Genomic DNA, 17816 nt, shown 5'->3' with positions numbered 1-17816 from the left:
GGAGCTGTTTTGTCGACACAACAGTATATTAGGCAGGTGGTTATGATATTTTAGCTCATCGCTGTGTGTATATAAATACATATATAGTTTGTGTGTGTGTTGGAGTTAGCTACACAAGTACTACTTTATTTCCTTTAAATAAAAAAGCAGCATGATACTCATCGCAGTAGGAACACTTCAGTAACCTGGAGGGCCTAAAAGTGTTTAACATTAATTTACATATTAAGGTTGGGATTTTAATATTCCTACAGTAATATAGACTCTGCTATTTAAAAGGCAGTCTTGATATCACATATTTTCATAAATGCGCATTTATTAGTTTCAGGTATATTACACACAGGTTTTGCTGTCTTTAGGTCCGAAATAGATGTAAAAGCTATCTATCTATCTTTAGAGTTTGCAAGTGTATGTGTGTACGTGATGGCACCTGCTTTCTTTTTCACACTGTTGCATGTTCCCTATGGAACTATCTTCTTCACTCTGACAGATTTATATTTCACCATAGAGATAGACATTGCTGTCAAGGTGTATGTGTGGTGAGGCTGGAGAAGAGAGCGAGAGAGAGAGATTAATGCCCAGGCAAGCGGTCGCAGTGGGAGAAGCAGGGAAATGCTTTATGGGGAAGCCAGGCATTATGGGAAATTTGTCCTCATTGTTGAAGTTCAGGTGTCAGATTGGTGACAGCGTCTCCTCACTCAGGTGCCTGTGTGTGTTTCAGTCTGTGAGTGTGTCTTTGATTATTATGGTTCTAAATCTCTGACCTCATGGTGATTCAGTTTGATTGTTTGATTCAGTGATTCAGTTTGATTCTTTGATTCTTTAGGAAATCATTCAGTATTTTTTTTTCTCAATATATTTATCATTTTGTTTAAACGAGCATTGATACATATCAAACAAGTGTGTATTTTTTTTAGTTCATTTTTATTTAGTAGAATTATGCTTGTATTTTAACGTCCAGCTGAAATTGGCCAATCATAAATTGTTTTTCTCTGTGCTATCTAGGTAGATACAGCTAAGCAAGCTCTCCTATTGGTTAGAATCTCAAGAGCTACAGAGAAGGGTTAATGCATTAAATTAACCATCATCAACCAGTCACAGGCAGGACCAATCTCATGAAAAAAAAAAAAGTCACTCTAAGCCATCGGGAAGTCCTAGATATGTCACTGACTGTGAATATGAAATGCAGCCTAATCTGTAGGTTGTTAGAAATGGAAAACAGTGATAGCTCTATACCAGAGCTCAATACTGAGTCACTGTGAACCTGCTAGAAGGTAAAAAACATGCTAATATGTCTGTCAAGCTTCAAGTAAACCTTAGAATGTTTTTTAACGGTAGCAGCTCACCACTTAGTGCTAACAAACTACGTTAGCAGAAATTGACGTTATAGTTTCATTATTGTTTTTGCTCATGTTTTGACTGAATTTTGACATTTATGGCTCAAATTGAAGGCGTAGTTCTAATATTCACGATTTGCCACTGTCCCTACCCAGCCATTATCTGTGGAAAGACAAAGTTTAGTTTTATTTAGTTTATTTGACAGTAAAAGCAAGAATTAAATTTCTGCTTGTTTATCAAGGATTACTCCATAAAGCCTGAGACTTGTTTCCATCATGGCCCTTAAAATATATAAACAGCACAGACATTGCAGATTATGTTACCAACAAGCAACATTCTTTACATTTTGCACAAGTATTGAAGAATATAAAAATCAATCACATTATTTATGTATTATTAATAAATGATTTGTTTGACAACCACATCTTTATTTTTACACTAAAACTAACAGGTTTAATCGTAACCCTGGCCTTGACAGACAGACTCTTCCATTCATGCATTCCTGAATATCAAAAAGACCTCGTACTAAACATCTTATTAAATCTAACTAAAGAAACATCAGCAGTACTGTGTCTTGTATTATAAATGCGTCTTGCAATAGATAAGTAAAAAAGAAGACACAAGAAAAACTTACGCATTCCAGTTGCTCTGAGGCCCATGTTGTTTTACACATTCCATATTTTCATGATCCAAAAAAAAAACCTAAAAGACAATTATCTCTATTATATCTCTATTTTTTGCGATTTTTATTTTTCTACATCCTTTGAATTCAGCATTACATTGCATAAGCATTTCATGATGAATGGACCAACAGAAATGTTCCAAAATTGCTCTTTACATTAACTTACATTCAAAATGACTATTTTGGCAATGCTTTCTTTTCTACAAAGAGCAACAATATTTAGATGGAGCTGAGTTCTTTAAGTTCTACAAGTAGCAAGTTCTTGAAACTGACTTTTACCTGGGGATGTAAGCCTAAAATGAATAAATAAAAAAAATCATGAAAAATACTAATAACAACAACAACAAAAAAAATAGTTCTAAAAGCATGAAATCTCAATTTTCACTTTGGTTTAATTTTGGTATTTTGGCTAATGTTAATTCAGCCTTACCTCAAGTGCAGACTTATCTTCATATTACTGACCCCTGGTAAGGTGATGTATCAAAATATTGTACTCATTCTTTTAATGCTGGTAGCATTTTCTAACAGGGTGATTTAAGCTATTACGATATCCCATCTGAAGTTTTACTGCTCGTAGCATTTTCTGATACAGCGATTTAGGTTGCCAAAATATCCTGCCTACAGTTTTATGTGTGGAGCTACCTGTAAATAAACGTCACAGTAGGACATTTCGACAAGGTCAAACAATTCAACAGAACACTTCTGCCTGAAAAAGTCGTTCCAGCAGCTTAGAGTAAAGCGCGTTTTGTTACTTAGCAACAGGAGGTCACAGTTATGTTACAAATGTGGTGAAAAGAAATGTGAACACTTTTGTGTCCGAACTAAGCATTAATAATAAATTATAATCAATTATAATCTCTCTGTGTCTCTCTCTCTCTCTCTCTCTCTCTCTCTCTCTCTCTCTCTCCTTAGGCCATGGTGGAGACAGTGAATAACCTGCTGGAGTGGCGTTCTCAGGCTGCGTGGAAAGCTCTGGCGGTCAGTGAGCAGCTGCGCTGTGCCACCATGCTGCTGGACACAGTGGAGACTGGAGCATTCATGCTGGCCGACAACCTGCTGAAGACTGACACCATACAGGAGAGCGCCAAAAACATCCGTACGTCTGTGCACACACTTGTTCTTGTGCCAGCATGTGGGGTCATACATATACTCCCTGTATCATATATACTGTATATGATATAAATCATTCTACTGAATTGAAAAGGCAGAGTTGAAAATCAGAACTGAAAACATATTTTGGACTTTCAACTAAAATCTTTTTATATTAAATGATCCTGCACCTTATGTTTATTTTATTAAAATAAATGACTGAACATTTAATTTGGTCACTTCCAAAAAAACTTTAAACTAAAAACTTCACTAAATGTTTCAGTAGTAACAATTTTAGCTCATTTTGAGCAGAAAAAAACACTAGCCAGTACATGACTAACAAACACAGCTTTTAACAGTTGTACTCACATAAAATCAGAACAGTTTTCTTTAAGGCACAAAAAAGTTATTTTATATATTATATTTACGTATTATATTTATAGTATGTGTTTCGATTGTGACAATTCTTAATGTTCCACACTGATTTTCAGACTTTAGGACATATTTACTTCAAAATAATGGGACGTAACTGCGCACCACATGGCCATGAGGTACAGGGATGAAGTCTCACTTCCTGCTCTAAAATTCAGGGACATGGCTAAAATGTCTATGGACTACAACTCTTTGTGTTTCAGAAATTAAATGAAAACATGGGTCAGCATTTTTTAATAGATTTTTTTTACATTTAAAAACGAAACTCATGATAAATCCAATACAAATATACATTTTTAAAAACAACTTTGACAAAAAAATGCAAAAACATAAGTTTTATTTGAAAGTTGAAATATAGGTGTTAGGGTTTGGGACAGACATCTCCCAATAGAAAGTACCGTATAAATGATGATTATGTAGATATTTAGCTCATTGCTATCTCAGTAAATGCATAGGGTTTAAACAGATCATGATATTATCCTGTGGGAGTCCTGACCATTAAAGAACAAGGTAAAAGGGGGCTAACAAATCATGCAGAGAAACAGGTGGATAACAGTCTGTATTTGTAGAACTGCAAAGGTTGAATAATCTGTACATCTAACTCTATGTAATAAGTTTCTAAGCCTACCCGTTGTAGTGCTCAAACCTAGACATCTGGGTAAATCCACTCAGAGTAAAGTGGTTGTGGAGGGGGATGGGCTTATGCTATGCATGCAGCCATTCTTTAATGATTTTTTTTTTTAACATTTTGAAATTTTGAGTCTTGCCATTTTTGGCTGATACTTTGTTAGAGGCCTCGGGCAACAGACATTCAGTGTTCTATTTGAGAACCTTTATTAATCTGACCCAAATCATAATCAAACCTTGACCTCATCACACATCATCACACATCTTTTTTGGAATTGCTTCAAAGCTAAAAATGCATGAATATGTGTATTGTTACACCGCTATTATATATACACCTAAGCACATTAAGTGTTAAGTGTGTGTGTTTGTTTGTAAAGTCACCATATAGTATTAGAATGCAAATAAACGTAACCATAATTTATTAGTTTTTTTTGTCACGTGATATAGACAGTTTTGTTAAATTCCATTGTCAGCACACCTCCTTTAACATAGCGAAGGACTGAACTTTGCACAGTATATACAGTCTCATGCAAAGGTTTGGGCAACTCTGGTCAAATCACACGTTTATTTAATTTGTGAAAATAACATACAGAAAACTGCACATTTTAATTCATTTACTGTTTACTGAGTTTTGGTGCATTTTATAATTTTTTAAACTCAGCAAATTAACAGAAATTGTGCCATAAAAGTATCAGAATTGCATGTATATACAGATGCAAATATATATATATATACATATAACCACACAACTACACATTTGTATACACCACCTACACTCGTATACACATAAAACACACAAACACGTGTTTAAACATATTGAACACAGTCATCTCTAGTATGGCAAGCTATATAAGGCAAGTCAGATTCAATATATGTTGGAATTGTGCACGCATACACATCATAATGCAAAGCACATGTTGGATAAGACACGCTCTACAGGATCTGAGCCTCTGCTGTATGTGTCCCATCTGTAACAGATCAAAACTATCCAAAACATTCACACGTCAGAGCAGCACATACACTTTTATACAGCAAGTTCTCCAGCACTGACATGTAGGCCAACCAACATAAAGGAACTGTAGCCTTCTAAATAGACGCCAACTTTAGCACACAAACACACAAACAGTGCTTGGATATTTTATATTTCACCATTCTCACACGGCAGCCGTAAAAACATTCTGACCCATAAATCCATTAGTGTGTTGACAGCAAAAGAATTGTGCATTTACAGCAGTCAGTAAAGTGGCTGTAGGTTCACGGGTGCAAGGGATAGTTTCTTTCAAGCATCTGCAGCTGAATGGGCCTGGAGGAAAATGCGAGTCCGCAATAGAGTCTGATGCTCAGCTGAGTGTGAAACGGCACATCAGGGCTACAGAAGAATGATGAGGAGAAAAAAAAAGTCACTCACAAACACATTTAAAGGGGAAATCCATAAATTTTGTCAAAATTTAGGCATAATTGCATCTTTAAACTATAAAAATAATCATGTAGAGCGGTTTTATGTTAAGTCATAGACATCTAAAGACTTTAATGCCTCTGACAGCTGCCTCACGAAGTTTTTACAAGAAATGGTTATGAGTACACTGGCTGATGCCTGAGACATGGTGTGTTGATATGTTTTTATGTTTTAAAATTCATTCATGACAGGCAGGTACATGAAAAAAATTAATTCATGACAGGCAGGTACATGATGTAAGAGGAGATGTAAGAAAAAAATAGTATCCAAAAAAGTAACTTTTTCAGATTTTACCACTATCAACACCATCAACATTGCGTTTAAAAACTTGGAAAAGGTGTACATTCACTGTTCATTTTGGATTGCAAATAAGTTGGCTATGTTTGTGCTGTAGACACAGTTTCTATCACCACCAAAGGAATCCAAGTCTGTAAGATTCTTTACAGTGCATCATTCTCCCAAATGTAGTCAGTCAGCCAAGACAAGTTGGATGTCTAAAGTTTCCATCTTTATTTTGTACTGAAGCTACAAGCCTAATGATGGATGCCACAGCACATCTGCCCTGTAGCAATCAATCAGTCTTTAATTAGACTCTGAAGTATATTGAGGTTGACTCTCATTTATAGTGTAGCCGAGCAAGGTAAAGAGATTGAAAAGGTTAAAAATGAAATTTAATCAAACTAGAACTCAATCAAACTAAAAACAAATCAAAATTAATCTAAATAAAAAAAAAATATTCATTAAATTTTACAGCAACACCATAAACACAGTGTTATTTGGGGCATGAACAAGGATTTTAATGCTAAAAGAATTATTTAGCCCTAATAATTTATTTAACAAAAAGTCATTTCAACCCTGTTACCAAAACCTGTTCCCTCTCCCCTGTAAAAAAAAGAACATTCCATTTATTATGATACATATAGGAATTCTTCTTGTTTTCTGCAAAATGACCAACATTTTTTCAGTTTACACAACTATTAATTTGACTGCATGGGTAAAGCTTGATTATTTAATCCTGTTACCAAAATTATTCCTAGAAAAAAAAATTATATTTTTAATGTATAGTTTACTGTATACTGTTATTAGTAGTTCCGCCCAATGACAGCTGGGCTGGGCTCCAGCACCCCACTGCGACCCAGAAGGATAAGCAGTTTAGATGATGGAGAAAAGGGAAAATGGGTTGAAACAAATATTTTAATGAAAATGTTTTTGATTAAAGCATTGATTCATTTTTTTTAACTTTACCTTCTGCTCTATGTTGTAAACTTTGTATGTTTTTACTGCATTAATGTCAGCTTAATGGGAAATATGATGTGTTCAATCCTGTTGCATGAACTCTGTTACTCAGGTTTAATCCCTAAAACCAGTCTTGAATTTAATTTAGTAGGTTATGTGACCAGAAATGTCAAGTTGGTAACAAGAGTCATTAGTTAAAATTACTAATGCACGACAAATTACAAAAATAACTCTTAAACCTTTTATGTTATATGTATACAAAATACAGAAAACAAAAACCTTTTTTTTTTTATTATTTATTTGAAATGTTCTAAAAGCATAATGAATTCCGTTAACTCAGGCTTTGAAACACCATTTATACATCTCCCTAAAAATTGGTAGAAAGGTTGCAAAAAATGCTGTAAATTTCAGGAAAAAAAACAGCTCAAATAGTCAAGTCAAGTCAAATTTATTTGTATAGCGCTTTTTACAACTGATGTTGTCACAAAGCAGCTTCACAGAAATCCATTAAAGACAAAGTTTTAACATGAAATGTAAATCCTCCAAGTGAGCAAGCCAGGGGCGAGGAAAAACTCCCTCAGAGCTGAGGAAGAAACCTTGCGAGGAACCAAGGCTCACATGGGGGGACCCATCCTCCTCTGGTCAAACTACCTACAAAATTATTATACTATATTTAATACTATATATATTATAATATATTATACTAAATAGTGTGTGACTTGACAGCCTGAGGTGAGAAAAGAACGTTTTCTGAAGGTTAAGCAAATATGTAGATTAATGCTTTGCCAAAAAAACACCCAAAAAAACATTTTATATAGTTTTGATGCCTAAAATGAACTCTGTTTACGTGCCTGCTAGATAATGTGCACAAATAGTTTTTTTTCTTTCTTCCAGTTGTACTGAGAGCCTGTGTTTTTCAATAGAAACATGCACCATACTACATACAGGCCTGTGCAGCTGCAGACCAGTCATAGTGCCCATGCTAACCCTTGTCCACCATTGAAAGCTCTGACATTGGGCAGGCATGTGTCAGAACTGGACTTTGGAGCAATAGAAAAAGGTTGCATGATCTGAAGAGTCTGTTTTGTTGTACATCATGTGAAATTGGTTTTTTTTTCTTTTAATTGTACTGAGAGCCCGTGTTTTTCAGTGGAAAAATGTAAACTCTGTGCTATGGTCTAAAGAATCATAGTAAACCATCCAAAAAGACTTAACTGTTAAAAAAAATGTTTGTGAGTGCAGTCAAGTAAATTTGTGTATAGTTCCTGACACACAAATTCTAAAATAATGGCAGCCATCCTGAAGATTGAACTTGATTTGGTTTTGTAATGAACACTATATCATGTAGTGTCAGAAATTACATAAGCAAGTTTATTGGCGATTACTTTAGACTTACATTTTGCACTATACAGTTGCAATTAATGTGGTCTAAGCTTCCATTATTTGTTTGCTACATTAGCCTCATCGCTCCAGTGCAAACTTCAGACCCCAAACATTTGAGGTAAGGTGACAGTTGTGTACATTTAGGTTTTTCATGTTAGAGGCAGAAAAAGGAAAGAAAATAAATGGAAGGAAAGTAGGAAAGCCCACACATGGAGAACATGACAGACCAAATTGGGATGGACATTGAGTGTGAGAGAGAGAGAGAGAGAGAGAGAGAAAGAGAGAGAGAGTGGAGGACATGATAAACGAACATGAGGAGCATAACAGGAAAAGACAGCAAGGACAAGCCTGCTAAGAAGATTGACAGTGAAGAAGGAGCTTTTAAAAGGCAGCACTCAAAACCAAGAAATGGGCAGAGAGAACAATATCAGACACATACAGCACCAGTGAAAAGATAAATCATGCCTGACCAAATGTATATTTTTCATCATCAGAAAATCTTTTTAATTTAAAAAGTTTATGTGGTAACACTTTTTTACAGTCCTGCAGTTCTATGTTTGGACAGGTCAGAGTGAGGTACTAATTTCAGAGCCCTAGGTGGATTTTGTGTATCATCATGGAAAGTTCCAAGACATTTTAACTAAATTTCACTGACAAATCTCTAAATAAACCACAGTAAAACCAATTACTTTGTTTTACAGCCCAGATTCAGTTTTGTTTTTTGATAATAAACAGGTACACTGATGAGGCAAACATTTTGACCACTTACAGATCTCATAACAACGGCGCTTGTCAAGGTCTGGGATATATTAGATGGTAAGCAAGCAGTTGGTTCTTGTAGTTGATGGGTTGGATGTGGGAGAAATGGACAGGCATAAAGACCTGAGCGACTTTTACAAAGGCCATATCAGTATGGCCAGATGACTGGCTTGGAGCATCTAAAATGGCAAGGCTTGGCGGCTGCTTCTTGTCCGCTTTGATGAGTACCTATCGACAGTGGTCCGAGGAGGGACAAACCATGAACCGGCGACATGGTGTTGGGCATCCAAGGCTCACTGATGTGCAAGGGCAACAAAGGCTATCCTGTCTAGTCTATACTGATAGAATGGTTATGGGAGTTTCACAACATACAGTGCAATGCACCGTGCTGCATAAGGGCCTGCGTAGCTGCAGACAGTCCCATGCTAACCCCAATGGAAGCAATGGAAGAAGGTTGCATGATCTGATGAGTCTGTTTTGTTGTACATCTTGTGAACAGCTGGGTGCGTGTGCGTCGTTACCTGGAGAATTGATGGCTGTGTGGAAGGATGCACTGTGGGAAGAAGACAAGCTGGTGCAGGGGCAATGTTTTGCCGGGTCCAAGCATTCATATGGTCGTCACTTTGAAACGTGACACCTGCCTAAACATCAGGACAAAGTACACCCCCTCATGTCAGTAGTATTCCCCAGTGGCAGTGGCCGCTGTCAGCAGGATAATGCATCCTACCACGTTGCACACATTGTTCAGGATTGGTTTTAGGAACATGGCAAACAATTGAAGGTGTTATCCTGGCCTCCAAATTCCCCAGATCTCAGTCCAGTAGAGCATCTGTGAGATGTGCTGGAACAGGTATGATCTGTGGTGGCTCCACCTTGCAACTTACAGGACATAAAGTATCTGCTGCTCAAGTCTTGGTGGCAGATCCTGCAGGCACGTTCAGAGGTCTTGTAGAGTCCATTCCTCGGCATGTCAGAGCTGTAAGTCCAACAGTATAGTAGGCATAATGTTTTGGCTCGTTGGTTTGTACACTGTATAATAGACTTTTTAAACTCTATGTAACTACCTAGTGCTGAATTAGATTTTTCCAATTCTCTGTGCTGCTTAAACATTTGTCCCAGGAATAGTAGTTTTCAGCAGCCATCAAGGTCTCAGCATATGTGTCTTGTTCAAGTGCAAAGCTGCTTTATCATAAAGAGGGGCTACTTTGAAGAATTTAAAATTGAGCAGATTGTTGTTTTTTAACATAAAGTTTTGATTTTTGAGTATTTTTATTGGTGACTACATATTCCTATACCATGAAATCGCCTCTCATTTTATCGTTTGTATTGCATGTACTGGAATGGCATGATATTTCAGTTATTCTGGAAACAGCAAAAAGTCGTGATAAGTAATAGATTGTAATCTATTTGGTTACCATTCAAAAATGCAGAAAAAAGCAAAAATAAGGCATTATTATCCAACCTTTTGACTGATTCTGTTAATACAAAGAGGAGGAAAGTGGAAAAGGAGTGCAAAGGAGCGAGAGAATGGTGGAGAAGGAGAGGGGTTGGGGGTTCAGGGAGGCTCCCTTCTTCTCCAATGCTTCCGCAGTGCACAAGAGGAAATTTATCGTTCCTGGCAAACAATTTAACCGCCATTCTGCAACTCAAGGATGCAGTCCACATGCATCTCGTTAAAGGGAAACAGCTCTCGAAGGGATAGCCCTCCTGGCCCTGCTCCCTCCACTCCTTTCTTTTCTTTCTTTTCTTTCTTCTTCATGAATTTCATCACTCTTTTTTTGTATAGAAATGTCTCCTTTAATCATTCGGCCTTGAGGGTTGATCACTGGCAGTTCGGTTATTAGCACAAGCTAGCATCAATTCAGGTCCAGCACCCTAAAAACCTTGGGCACCGTTAATTACATGAACTCACTGGCATATAATTCCACATATGAAAATCCATAATTGAGTGAAAGTACTGCTAATTCACTTGAATACAGTTGAAAGTATCATTAAAGCGCCTATCTACTCATTTTCATTATTTTCTTTTAACTGTTATCTGTAGCTTTTGTGATGTTTTTACAATGTACTGACAGAGAAAGAATGATGTTGGTATTTTCTATTGAGAGATTTTTAAAATGACTTTTTTCATTTTTTTTGCCATTTTCTTCGTGTCCATTCGAGTTAGGGGGTGTCTAAATTGGCGTAGGTGCCAGACCTGGCAATATATATATACCAGCTAGTCACATTCCTTTGCCTCACATAAAGTGCCTGCTCTACCAGCCAAAACTCTGAGCAAGTAGTTTATTTAAGCTTTCCTAAAATTGTTTATGGTGCTTGTTATGAAAGTATATTACAGCATTGTTTGTAGCGTGGGTAGACACTGCTTCCTATTTGTGTTGGCCAGGATCCTGCTATATGCGAGTGATTTCATTTACGAGAACGTAACAGCTAGCAGTTCACTTAAACTGTAGAAATAAATTGACACATTAAAGTAGGATTATAATAGCTACCCCCCCCACCCCCCAGGTGGTAAGACTGCGTCCCTGTCATGGCCACATGGTGAGCAGTTAGATTCCATTGTTTTGAATTAAATGTGTCACAAAATCTGAAAATTAAAGTGTAGCCTTAAGAATTGTCACCTGTGAAACAATACATTTTTTCTGCAATTAATGAAACTTTTTTGGTATTTGAATGAAAATTTTATGATTTTGTGTGTGTACAGCTTTTCAAAGCTGTATTTGCTGGTCATGTACTGGCTAGCATTGCTGAATTTTTTTTTTATGTGTATTAACATTTTTATGTTATTTTTGGTAGTGATCAAATGAAATGTTCAACTGGTTGTTTTTAATAAAATGAACAGAATTGAGACAGAAAATTATTTTAGTCTGAAGTCCAAGTAGTTAAAATTCCGAAATGGGTTTTGAACTCCGACTTTGAACCAATTTGTAGGAATGATCCATGTTGTAGTACAGCTATAAGGTACATTGAGCTCATAAAGTTGCTGGTGAGCTCTGGTAATGTTATTGTGATGTAATAAATGATACTGCAATGTATGTAATTAATGGTTTTGTGATGCAAACTGGCAGAAGAAAGTCTTATTGGAGCCAGGAATCCATTGGACTTCTTAGACAGTTGTTTCTAATCTATCTGAAATCTGTTTTTTATTTTTGCATATATAAGCCCTCTGGTAAGAGTGGGGGAAAAATAAAAGGATGAATTTTTGTTCTTGGTTTTAGATCTTAAATCTCAAATCTTACCCGAAAGCTAATCTTGCAGTCCAAATCTCTCCCCATTATCCGTTTATGCAAATGAGCTGCTGCTACTTCCTCCCTCTCTCTCTGTCCCTCTCTCTCTCTCTCTTTCTCTTTCTCTCTCTCTCTTTCTGCATCTCTCATGTCGTCGCTTCAAGCTGCTTCCAGTAAATGAATCTTTAGGTGAAAAAAAGAAAGATGTGAGTTTGCAATGAAAAAATGTTGAAAATGGTCCTTTTTTCATGACAGAACACAGATATTGTCTTACTTATACGACAAAGATGAGCTCTAAATATAAATATAATCTCTTTTAAAGGGGATAAGAGCATAGTCACAGCAGTGGGATCAAAACAACTTTTAAGTTTTGTACATTAATCTCATCTGCTGTGTGTGTGTGTGTGTGTGTGTGTGTGTGTGAGAGAGAGAGAGAGAGAGAGAGAGAGTGACGAGAGAGAGAGAGAGAGAGAGGCTTGGTTTGTGTTATGCTCCATATACAGAGTGTTTGTAAAGACTATATCCAGCTAATTAGGTTAGGCACAGCGTGAGCAGCCCTGCTGCCTTTGTCTCTCTCTGTGTCTGTGTGTGTGTATGTGTGTGTGTGTGTCTGCTTTGAAGGCAGTGTGTCTGCGTTGCAGAGCTGGAAGTGTTTTTTTATATAACTGGGCTGCTCTGTTCCTCACAGGATCTCTCTCTCTCTCTCTCTCTCTCTCTCTCTCTTTCTCTCTCACACACACACTATTCCTCTGATCATTACCCCAGGGGTGTGTGAGTTCATTCCTTGAGGCACCGTATGAGTCTGCATGGGGGTTTGTGTGTGTGTTGGGGGGGCCGATTTCCCCACCATGCCTCAGAACTTCTCTTCTTATATGACTTGTTCATTAGAGTGATAGTTTCACCAGACCAGCATTACTGGAAATCTATAACATTCCATGCTTTAAGACAGTTAGGCTTAATACTGTCCTCACCTGAACCAAAAGGTCTAATTTTCTTCTTAAAATGGCCCCCATCTTCCAGAAAATAGCTAGTAAATAGTCAGTGTTGGGTAATAAAATACTACATGTAACAGCATTATGTATTTAGGATACAAAAAAGGTAACTATATTCTGTTATAGTTACAGCAAAAAAAGACACTAATCAGATTACTGGTGCAAAAAACAAGTTGTTTACCAGCAGGATTACATTCAAACCACATACATGCAAACTCATTTATCTTCTAGATTTGAGAGCTTGTAGATCTGGTAGAATTTTTCATATAAGGAAGGGATCAGCCGGGGCTCACCAGAAGAGAAATCTAAAGAAGAATGCAAGCAGCAATTTATCGTTTGTTATTCAGCCAACCTATAGACATTTTAGTAAGTATTTTATTTTTATTGTCAGAACTAAGATTTGCAGCATTTTACTGAAGATATTTGAATCAGGCATTTATGATTTTCCATATCGCCAGATTCTACAACAACAAACTGATCTGGGAGCAAACTGTTTTATTCTTGTGATTTCTTTCATCAGTAGGTTAAGAATAATCGGTGCAAAAATGTTAGTATGTGTAAATTGTCATTATTGATAACTAAAACAATCAGGCCTTTAAAAACTGAAATGCATTTATAAACTCATGTTGATTTTCTGTGCAGAGACCTAAAGGAGTGTATACAAATTACATCACACAGTCTAAGCACACCAATCTAAAACGCTGTAAGCCAGTTCAAGCCATTTAACCAATAAAGCACAAATGATCAAGTGAGTTTTTAGAGCCTCTGTTTATAATTATTTTTGGTCAGGGGTCTTGAAGATGATGTCCATTTGACTTTGGTATAAAGCACAGACAGTCACGTATAATCTTTCATTTTACTTTATAAAACAGTGCAGTATTCCTGTTTGCCTTGTGCTGTTTTTCTCAGCTTTATTTAATGAAAAACTACTTAAAAAAGGAGAAGTTTGCAGTGAATGAACAGTAAGTTGACTTGACAAAGCCAGCAAATAATGTTGGAAATGCATTTGTAGACTGTTTTTAACTTAAGTGCGTTTATGTAGTACTAAATGGTTGAAGGTTGAAGTAGTGGGTTGTTTATGATGTGTTTGTGGTTGTTTTTTGGGATTGGGTATTTTCATTGTTTAAACAGTGATTGCTATGGTAAATGAGCAAATGTGTTACTAGTAGGTATGGTATTTCAGGTGATTGCTACCCTGGCTGTACCAGTCTGCATGTACTGCGTATGAGAGTCAATAGGAGAGGTCTCCATTTTGACATCATTTGCGGCAGTTGTCAAGCTTAAACTTAATTAACACGTATATTATGTCACAAGAGGCATTTTTGCGGTTCGTTTTTGGTCCATTCATCACTAAACAAGGGTTTGTCATGCTGTTATTTAACTGACAGGATCTTAGCTGACCAAGAATGCTACAACTGATTAGTCGACTTGGATGGGGCAGCCTTAGCTAGAAATATGGATGCTCTGTAAGTCCATTAGAGAGAAGCTATTCAGCTGTCACTGCAATCGAGCCTGAATGACCGCAGAAGGATCAGGCACAATATAATGATCACAAACCTCCTTACGTAGACATTATGTAAGCGTAACCCAACCGTTTGTGAAATACTGACGTGCTTCTGAGATCAGAAAGAGGCTAAAAAAGCAATTAGTCTTCAGTAATTGATTTTATCTGATCTAAGACACTGTAGCAGCCTGTGGTTCAAGGAAAATCTGCACAGACACGCAGATTACAAACTCATATTACCAACCTGTACAAGGACAATTACATAATGATACTCTGCTGCTCGTAGCCTGGCTAGGAGCCGCAGGTACTGTATGAGGAAGATAAATTTAATTTGGCACCCACACTCACATATACAGAAATGATTTAAAGGTGCAGAACTCTGTAATTCTTCTCTAACTCATCATCCTCCCACAGGGAACCTAGTATATGACACATACACACACACACACACACACACACACACACGCACATAAACACACACACATTTATGTCCTGTGCTGTATTTTATAATGCTGGTAGAACAGCCACAGGTGTCCATTTCACCATACGTCTGACTAAACCTGTAAATCACCTGTTTTGAAATCGTCAGACCAAAGCATGTAGATTTACATCTTTATGCACTATTGAAATATTTATATGTTTGAGTCTTTACATGTGTGGCTGTAAATATGTTTATTCAGGCTGCGTTTTGCATGTCTGTTCTTTCCATAAGCTCTTTAACTCTACACCCCCATTGTGTGCAAATGTTTAGGGGGTGTCAATTTACATGTTTTGTTGATGTACATGAAAATAAGTTAACACATCACACAATCGCTGTAACTCAACTCAACCTAGGTGTGGAGAGTTCTGAGTTAGGACTGGTGATGGTGCTGTGCCATGCCACACTGGCCAGTGGAAAAACACTTGTTTCAAGTTTCCCACCAGTAGGCACCAAATTAATGCCCTTGGAAGTAGATAATGGACTAATAGAAATTTTAGATGCTGTTTTCATCATAGTGGAGGATGGAGGTAAACAGTCAAACTATGGAAAGCAATCAGATAATTTTACAAATATAATAAATAGTAATGGTGAAGTGAATTTTGAACATGTACAGATAACAGTTAAATAGTTTTTTCTGCTTTGTAGGTCAAAACACCAGTAAAAAAGGCCAAAACTGGTGGATACCAGCTAGCTAATAAACTACAATGCCCAGTTCACAACGTCAGTGTTCTGTTTCTGTTTCCTCCTTGGTGAAAACTATCCATCCCAAGTACTATAGAGCAAAATAATAAAATGTGCATACACTGGGCAGTCCTAAAGGGTTACATTGTTCAAGTGGTAATTCCCTTCTTCTGCAATAGGGGGCATTGTCTTATTTTGGGTGTGTGTTGTCATTGCAGAACTGGAGGTGGCGCGACTGAGCACAGATGGTGACCTGGAGGACCTGACTTTCCCTCAGTCGGAATCTTCCGGCAACTCCATTCATCTCTCGGCGAACACTCTCAAACAGCACGGCCGCAACGGTACTCCGCCTGCCTGTGTCGAACTGTCTGTCCCCTTTTATGTCCATGATGCTACCCCTTGGATTCTCATGTTGCTCTCTTCCTATCTGTTTTTCCATATTTAGCTAAATCTACCCATTCCTCCCATTCTGTACTTTCCTTACATCTTAAGCAAATTTGTGAGATTCTTCTTCTCAAGAGGAGTTCACAATGTATGACATGCTGTTACCTATAAAATAAAATAAAAAGTTTCTGGCAGATATAAAAAGAGTAGCTGCCAATGTGAAGCCCTAGTTTTCCTCTAGACATCAGTATATCATCCAGTCTGAGAAACATCTACTTATATCTATTTCAGATTACCCTTACAGAAAAGTCACATATGAAGAGTACAAAGCGAGTAACCAAGGGGTGGCCAGTGCCATCCTAGAATCAAGCATTGCCACCTTTCTGACTCCAGTTATGGAAAGTGATACAGTCAGCCATCATCAATAAAGCATCAATTATGCTTATAGTGAACATCTGACACTGGAGTAGCTACCAGTCAGTTATAAGAGTCCGATTAAGCTGCATTTAATAGTTAATATATCTTGCTCTGATAGGCTAACACGCTCAGCAGATAGATGACTGAATGTGTGCTGGGTCCCTTCAGCAGTGCTGCTATGTAAGCTACATTATAAAGTAGGCTACGTGATTGTTAGATGAGTATCAACTATCAAAAATTAGCAGTAGTTGTTTATCATGCTAATTACAGCTCATGTACTGAAAATTTAAAAAACATAGTTGATTTATTTCATGCAAAACTATAGCATGACAAGATTCCTACATGTGAACTTAACTTTTGAACATGTTGAGATTGTTCTACAAACAAATCTGGTGAGCTATGCTGTTTATAGTGTACATATCAGCACATCCTCAGACCACAGTGTCAAGCTTCACACACTGAATGAAATGGCTTTGGATCTCGGGGCACTGTCATGTCTCAGCTCTCATATAATCAGGCTAATCCAAGCAGCTGCAGATACATTCGCAACTCAATTCTATTGCTAGATTAATTACTTTTGTGGCCAAATTAAAAATGACAGTATACTACAACCACACCATTTAGAGAATTAATAATTTGTAAATGTGTTTTTTATTGTGTTCTTTTATTAGATAGATTAAGCTTCAGCTCACACACTAGTGCTTGATCTTGTGTTCGCTTCAGTGTTATCGATCGCCTAATAATTACTGGAAGATAAAATGTTGATATTATTATCATTAGTAGTAGTAGTAGAAGTAGCATCTTTCTAAGTACATATAGTAATATGGACACTTTGTCAGTGATGTTAGCTTATAATAATAGATAATAATAGTAGTAGCGAAAATAGCAACACTTTCTTACGGTAATTTGTAGAAGGTTCTTAACTCTAAAGCAGATGTGGGTGCAAACATAGTAATAACATGTGAGTCTGAGCTTCATTGCTGTTGAATAAAAGTTTAAGCAAAGAGCACAAAAATACCTTACCCTACATTACATTCATTCATGTCTTTGATTAACCTGAAATGTTTTGAATTTATTACAGTCAGAAGTGAACTAGAGAATGTCAGAGAACCTTTCTGTCCTTTTGATTTT

General features: G+C 36.9%; 1 protein-coding gene across 4 annotated transcripts in view; it reads left to right on the top strand.

The window, feature by feature from the left end:
- The window catches only part of adgrl3.1 (adhesion G protein-coupled receptor L3.1), a 184765-nt gene that overhangs the window by 126890 nt on the left and 40059 nt on the right, over nt 1-17816 (top strand). For all 4 annotated transcript variants that reach the window (XM_036583065.1, XM_036583064.1, XM_036583063.1 and 1 more), the window contains exons 11-12: nt 2930-3113; nt 16103-16225. In XM_036583065.1, coding sequence (XP_036438958.1) covers nt 2930-3113; nt 16103-16225 — 307 coding nt within the window. The remainder of the gene's footprint in view (nt 1-2929; nt 3114-16102; nt 16226-17816) is intronic.

This window comes from Colossoma macropomum, unplaced genomic scaffold (genome assembly GCF_904425465.1).
Source record: "Colossoma macropomum unplaced genomic scaffold, Colossoma_macropomum, whole genome shotgun sequence".
Classification (NCBI taxonomy): domain Eukaryota; kingdom Metazoa; phylum Chordata; class Actinopteri; order Characiformes; family Serrasalmidae; genus Colossoma; species Colossoma macropomum.
This window is presented reverse-complemented; position numbering and strand designations above follow the sequence as displayed.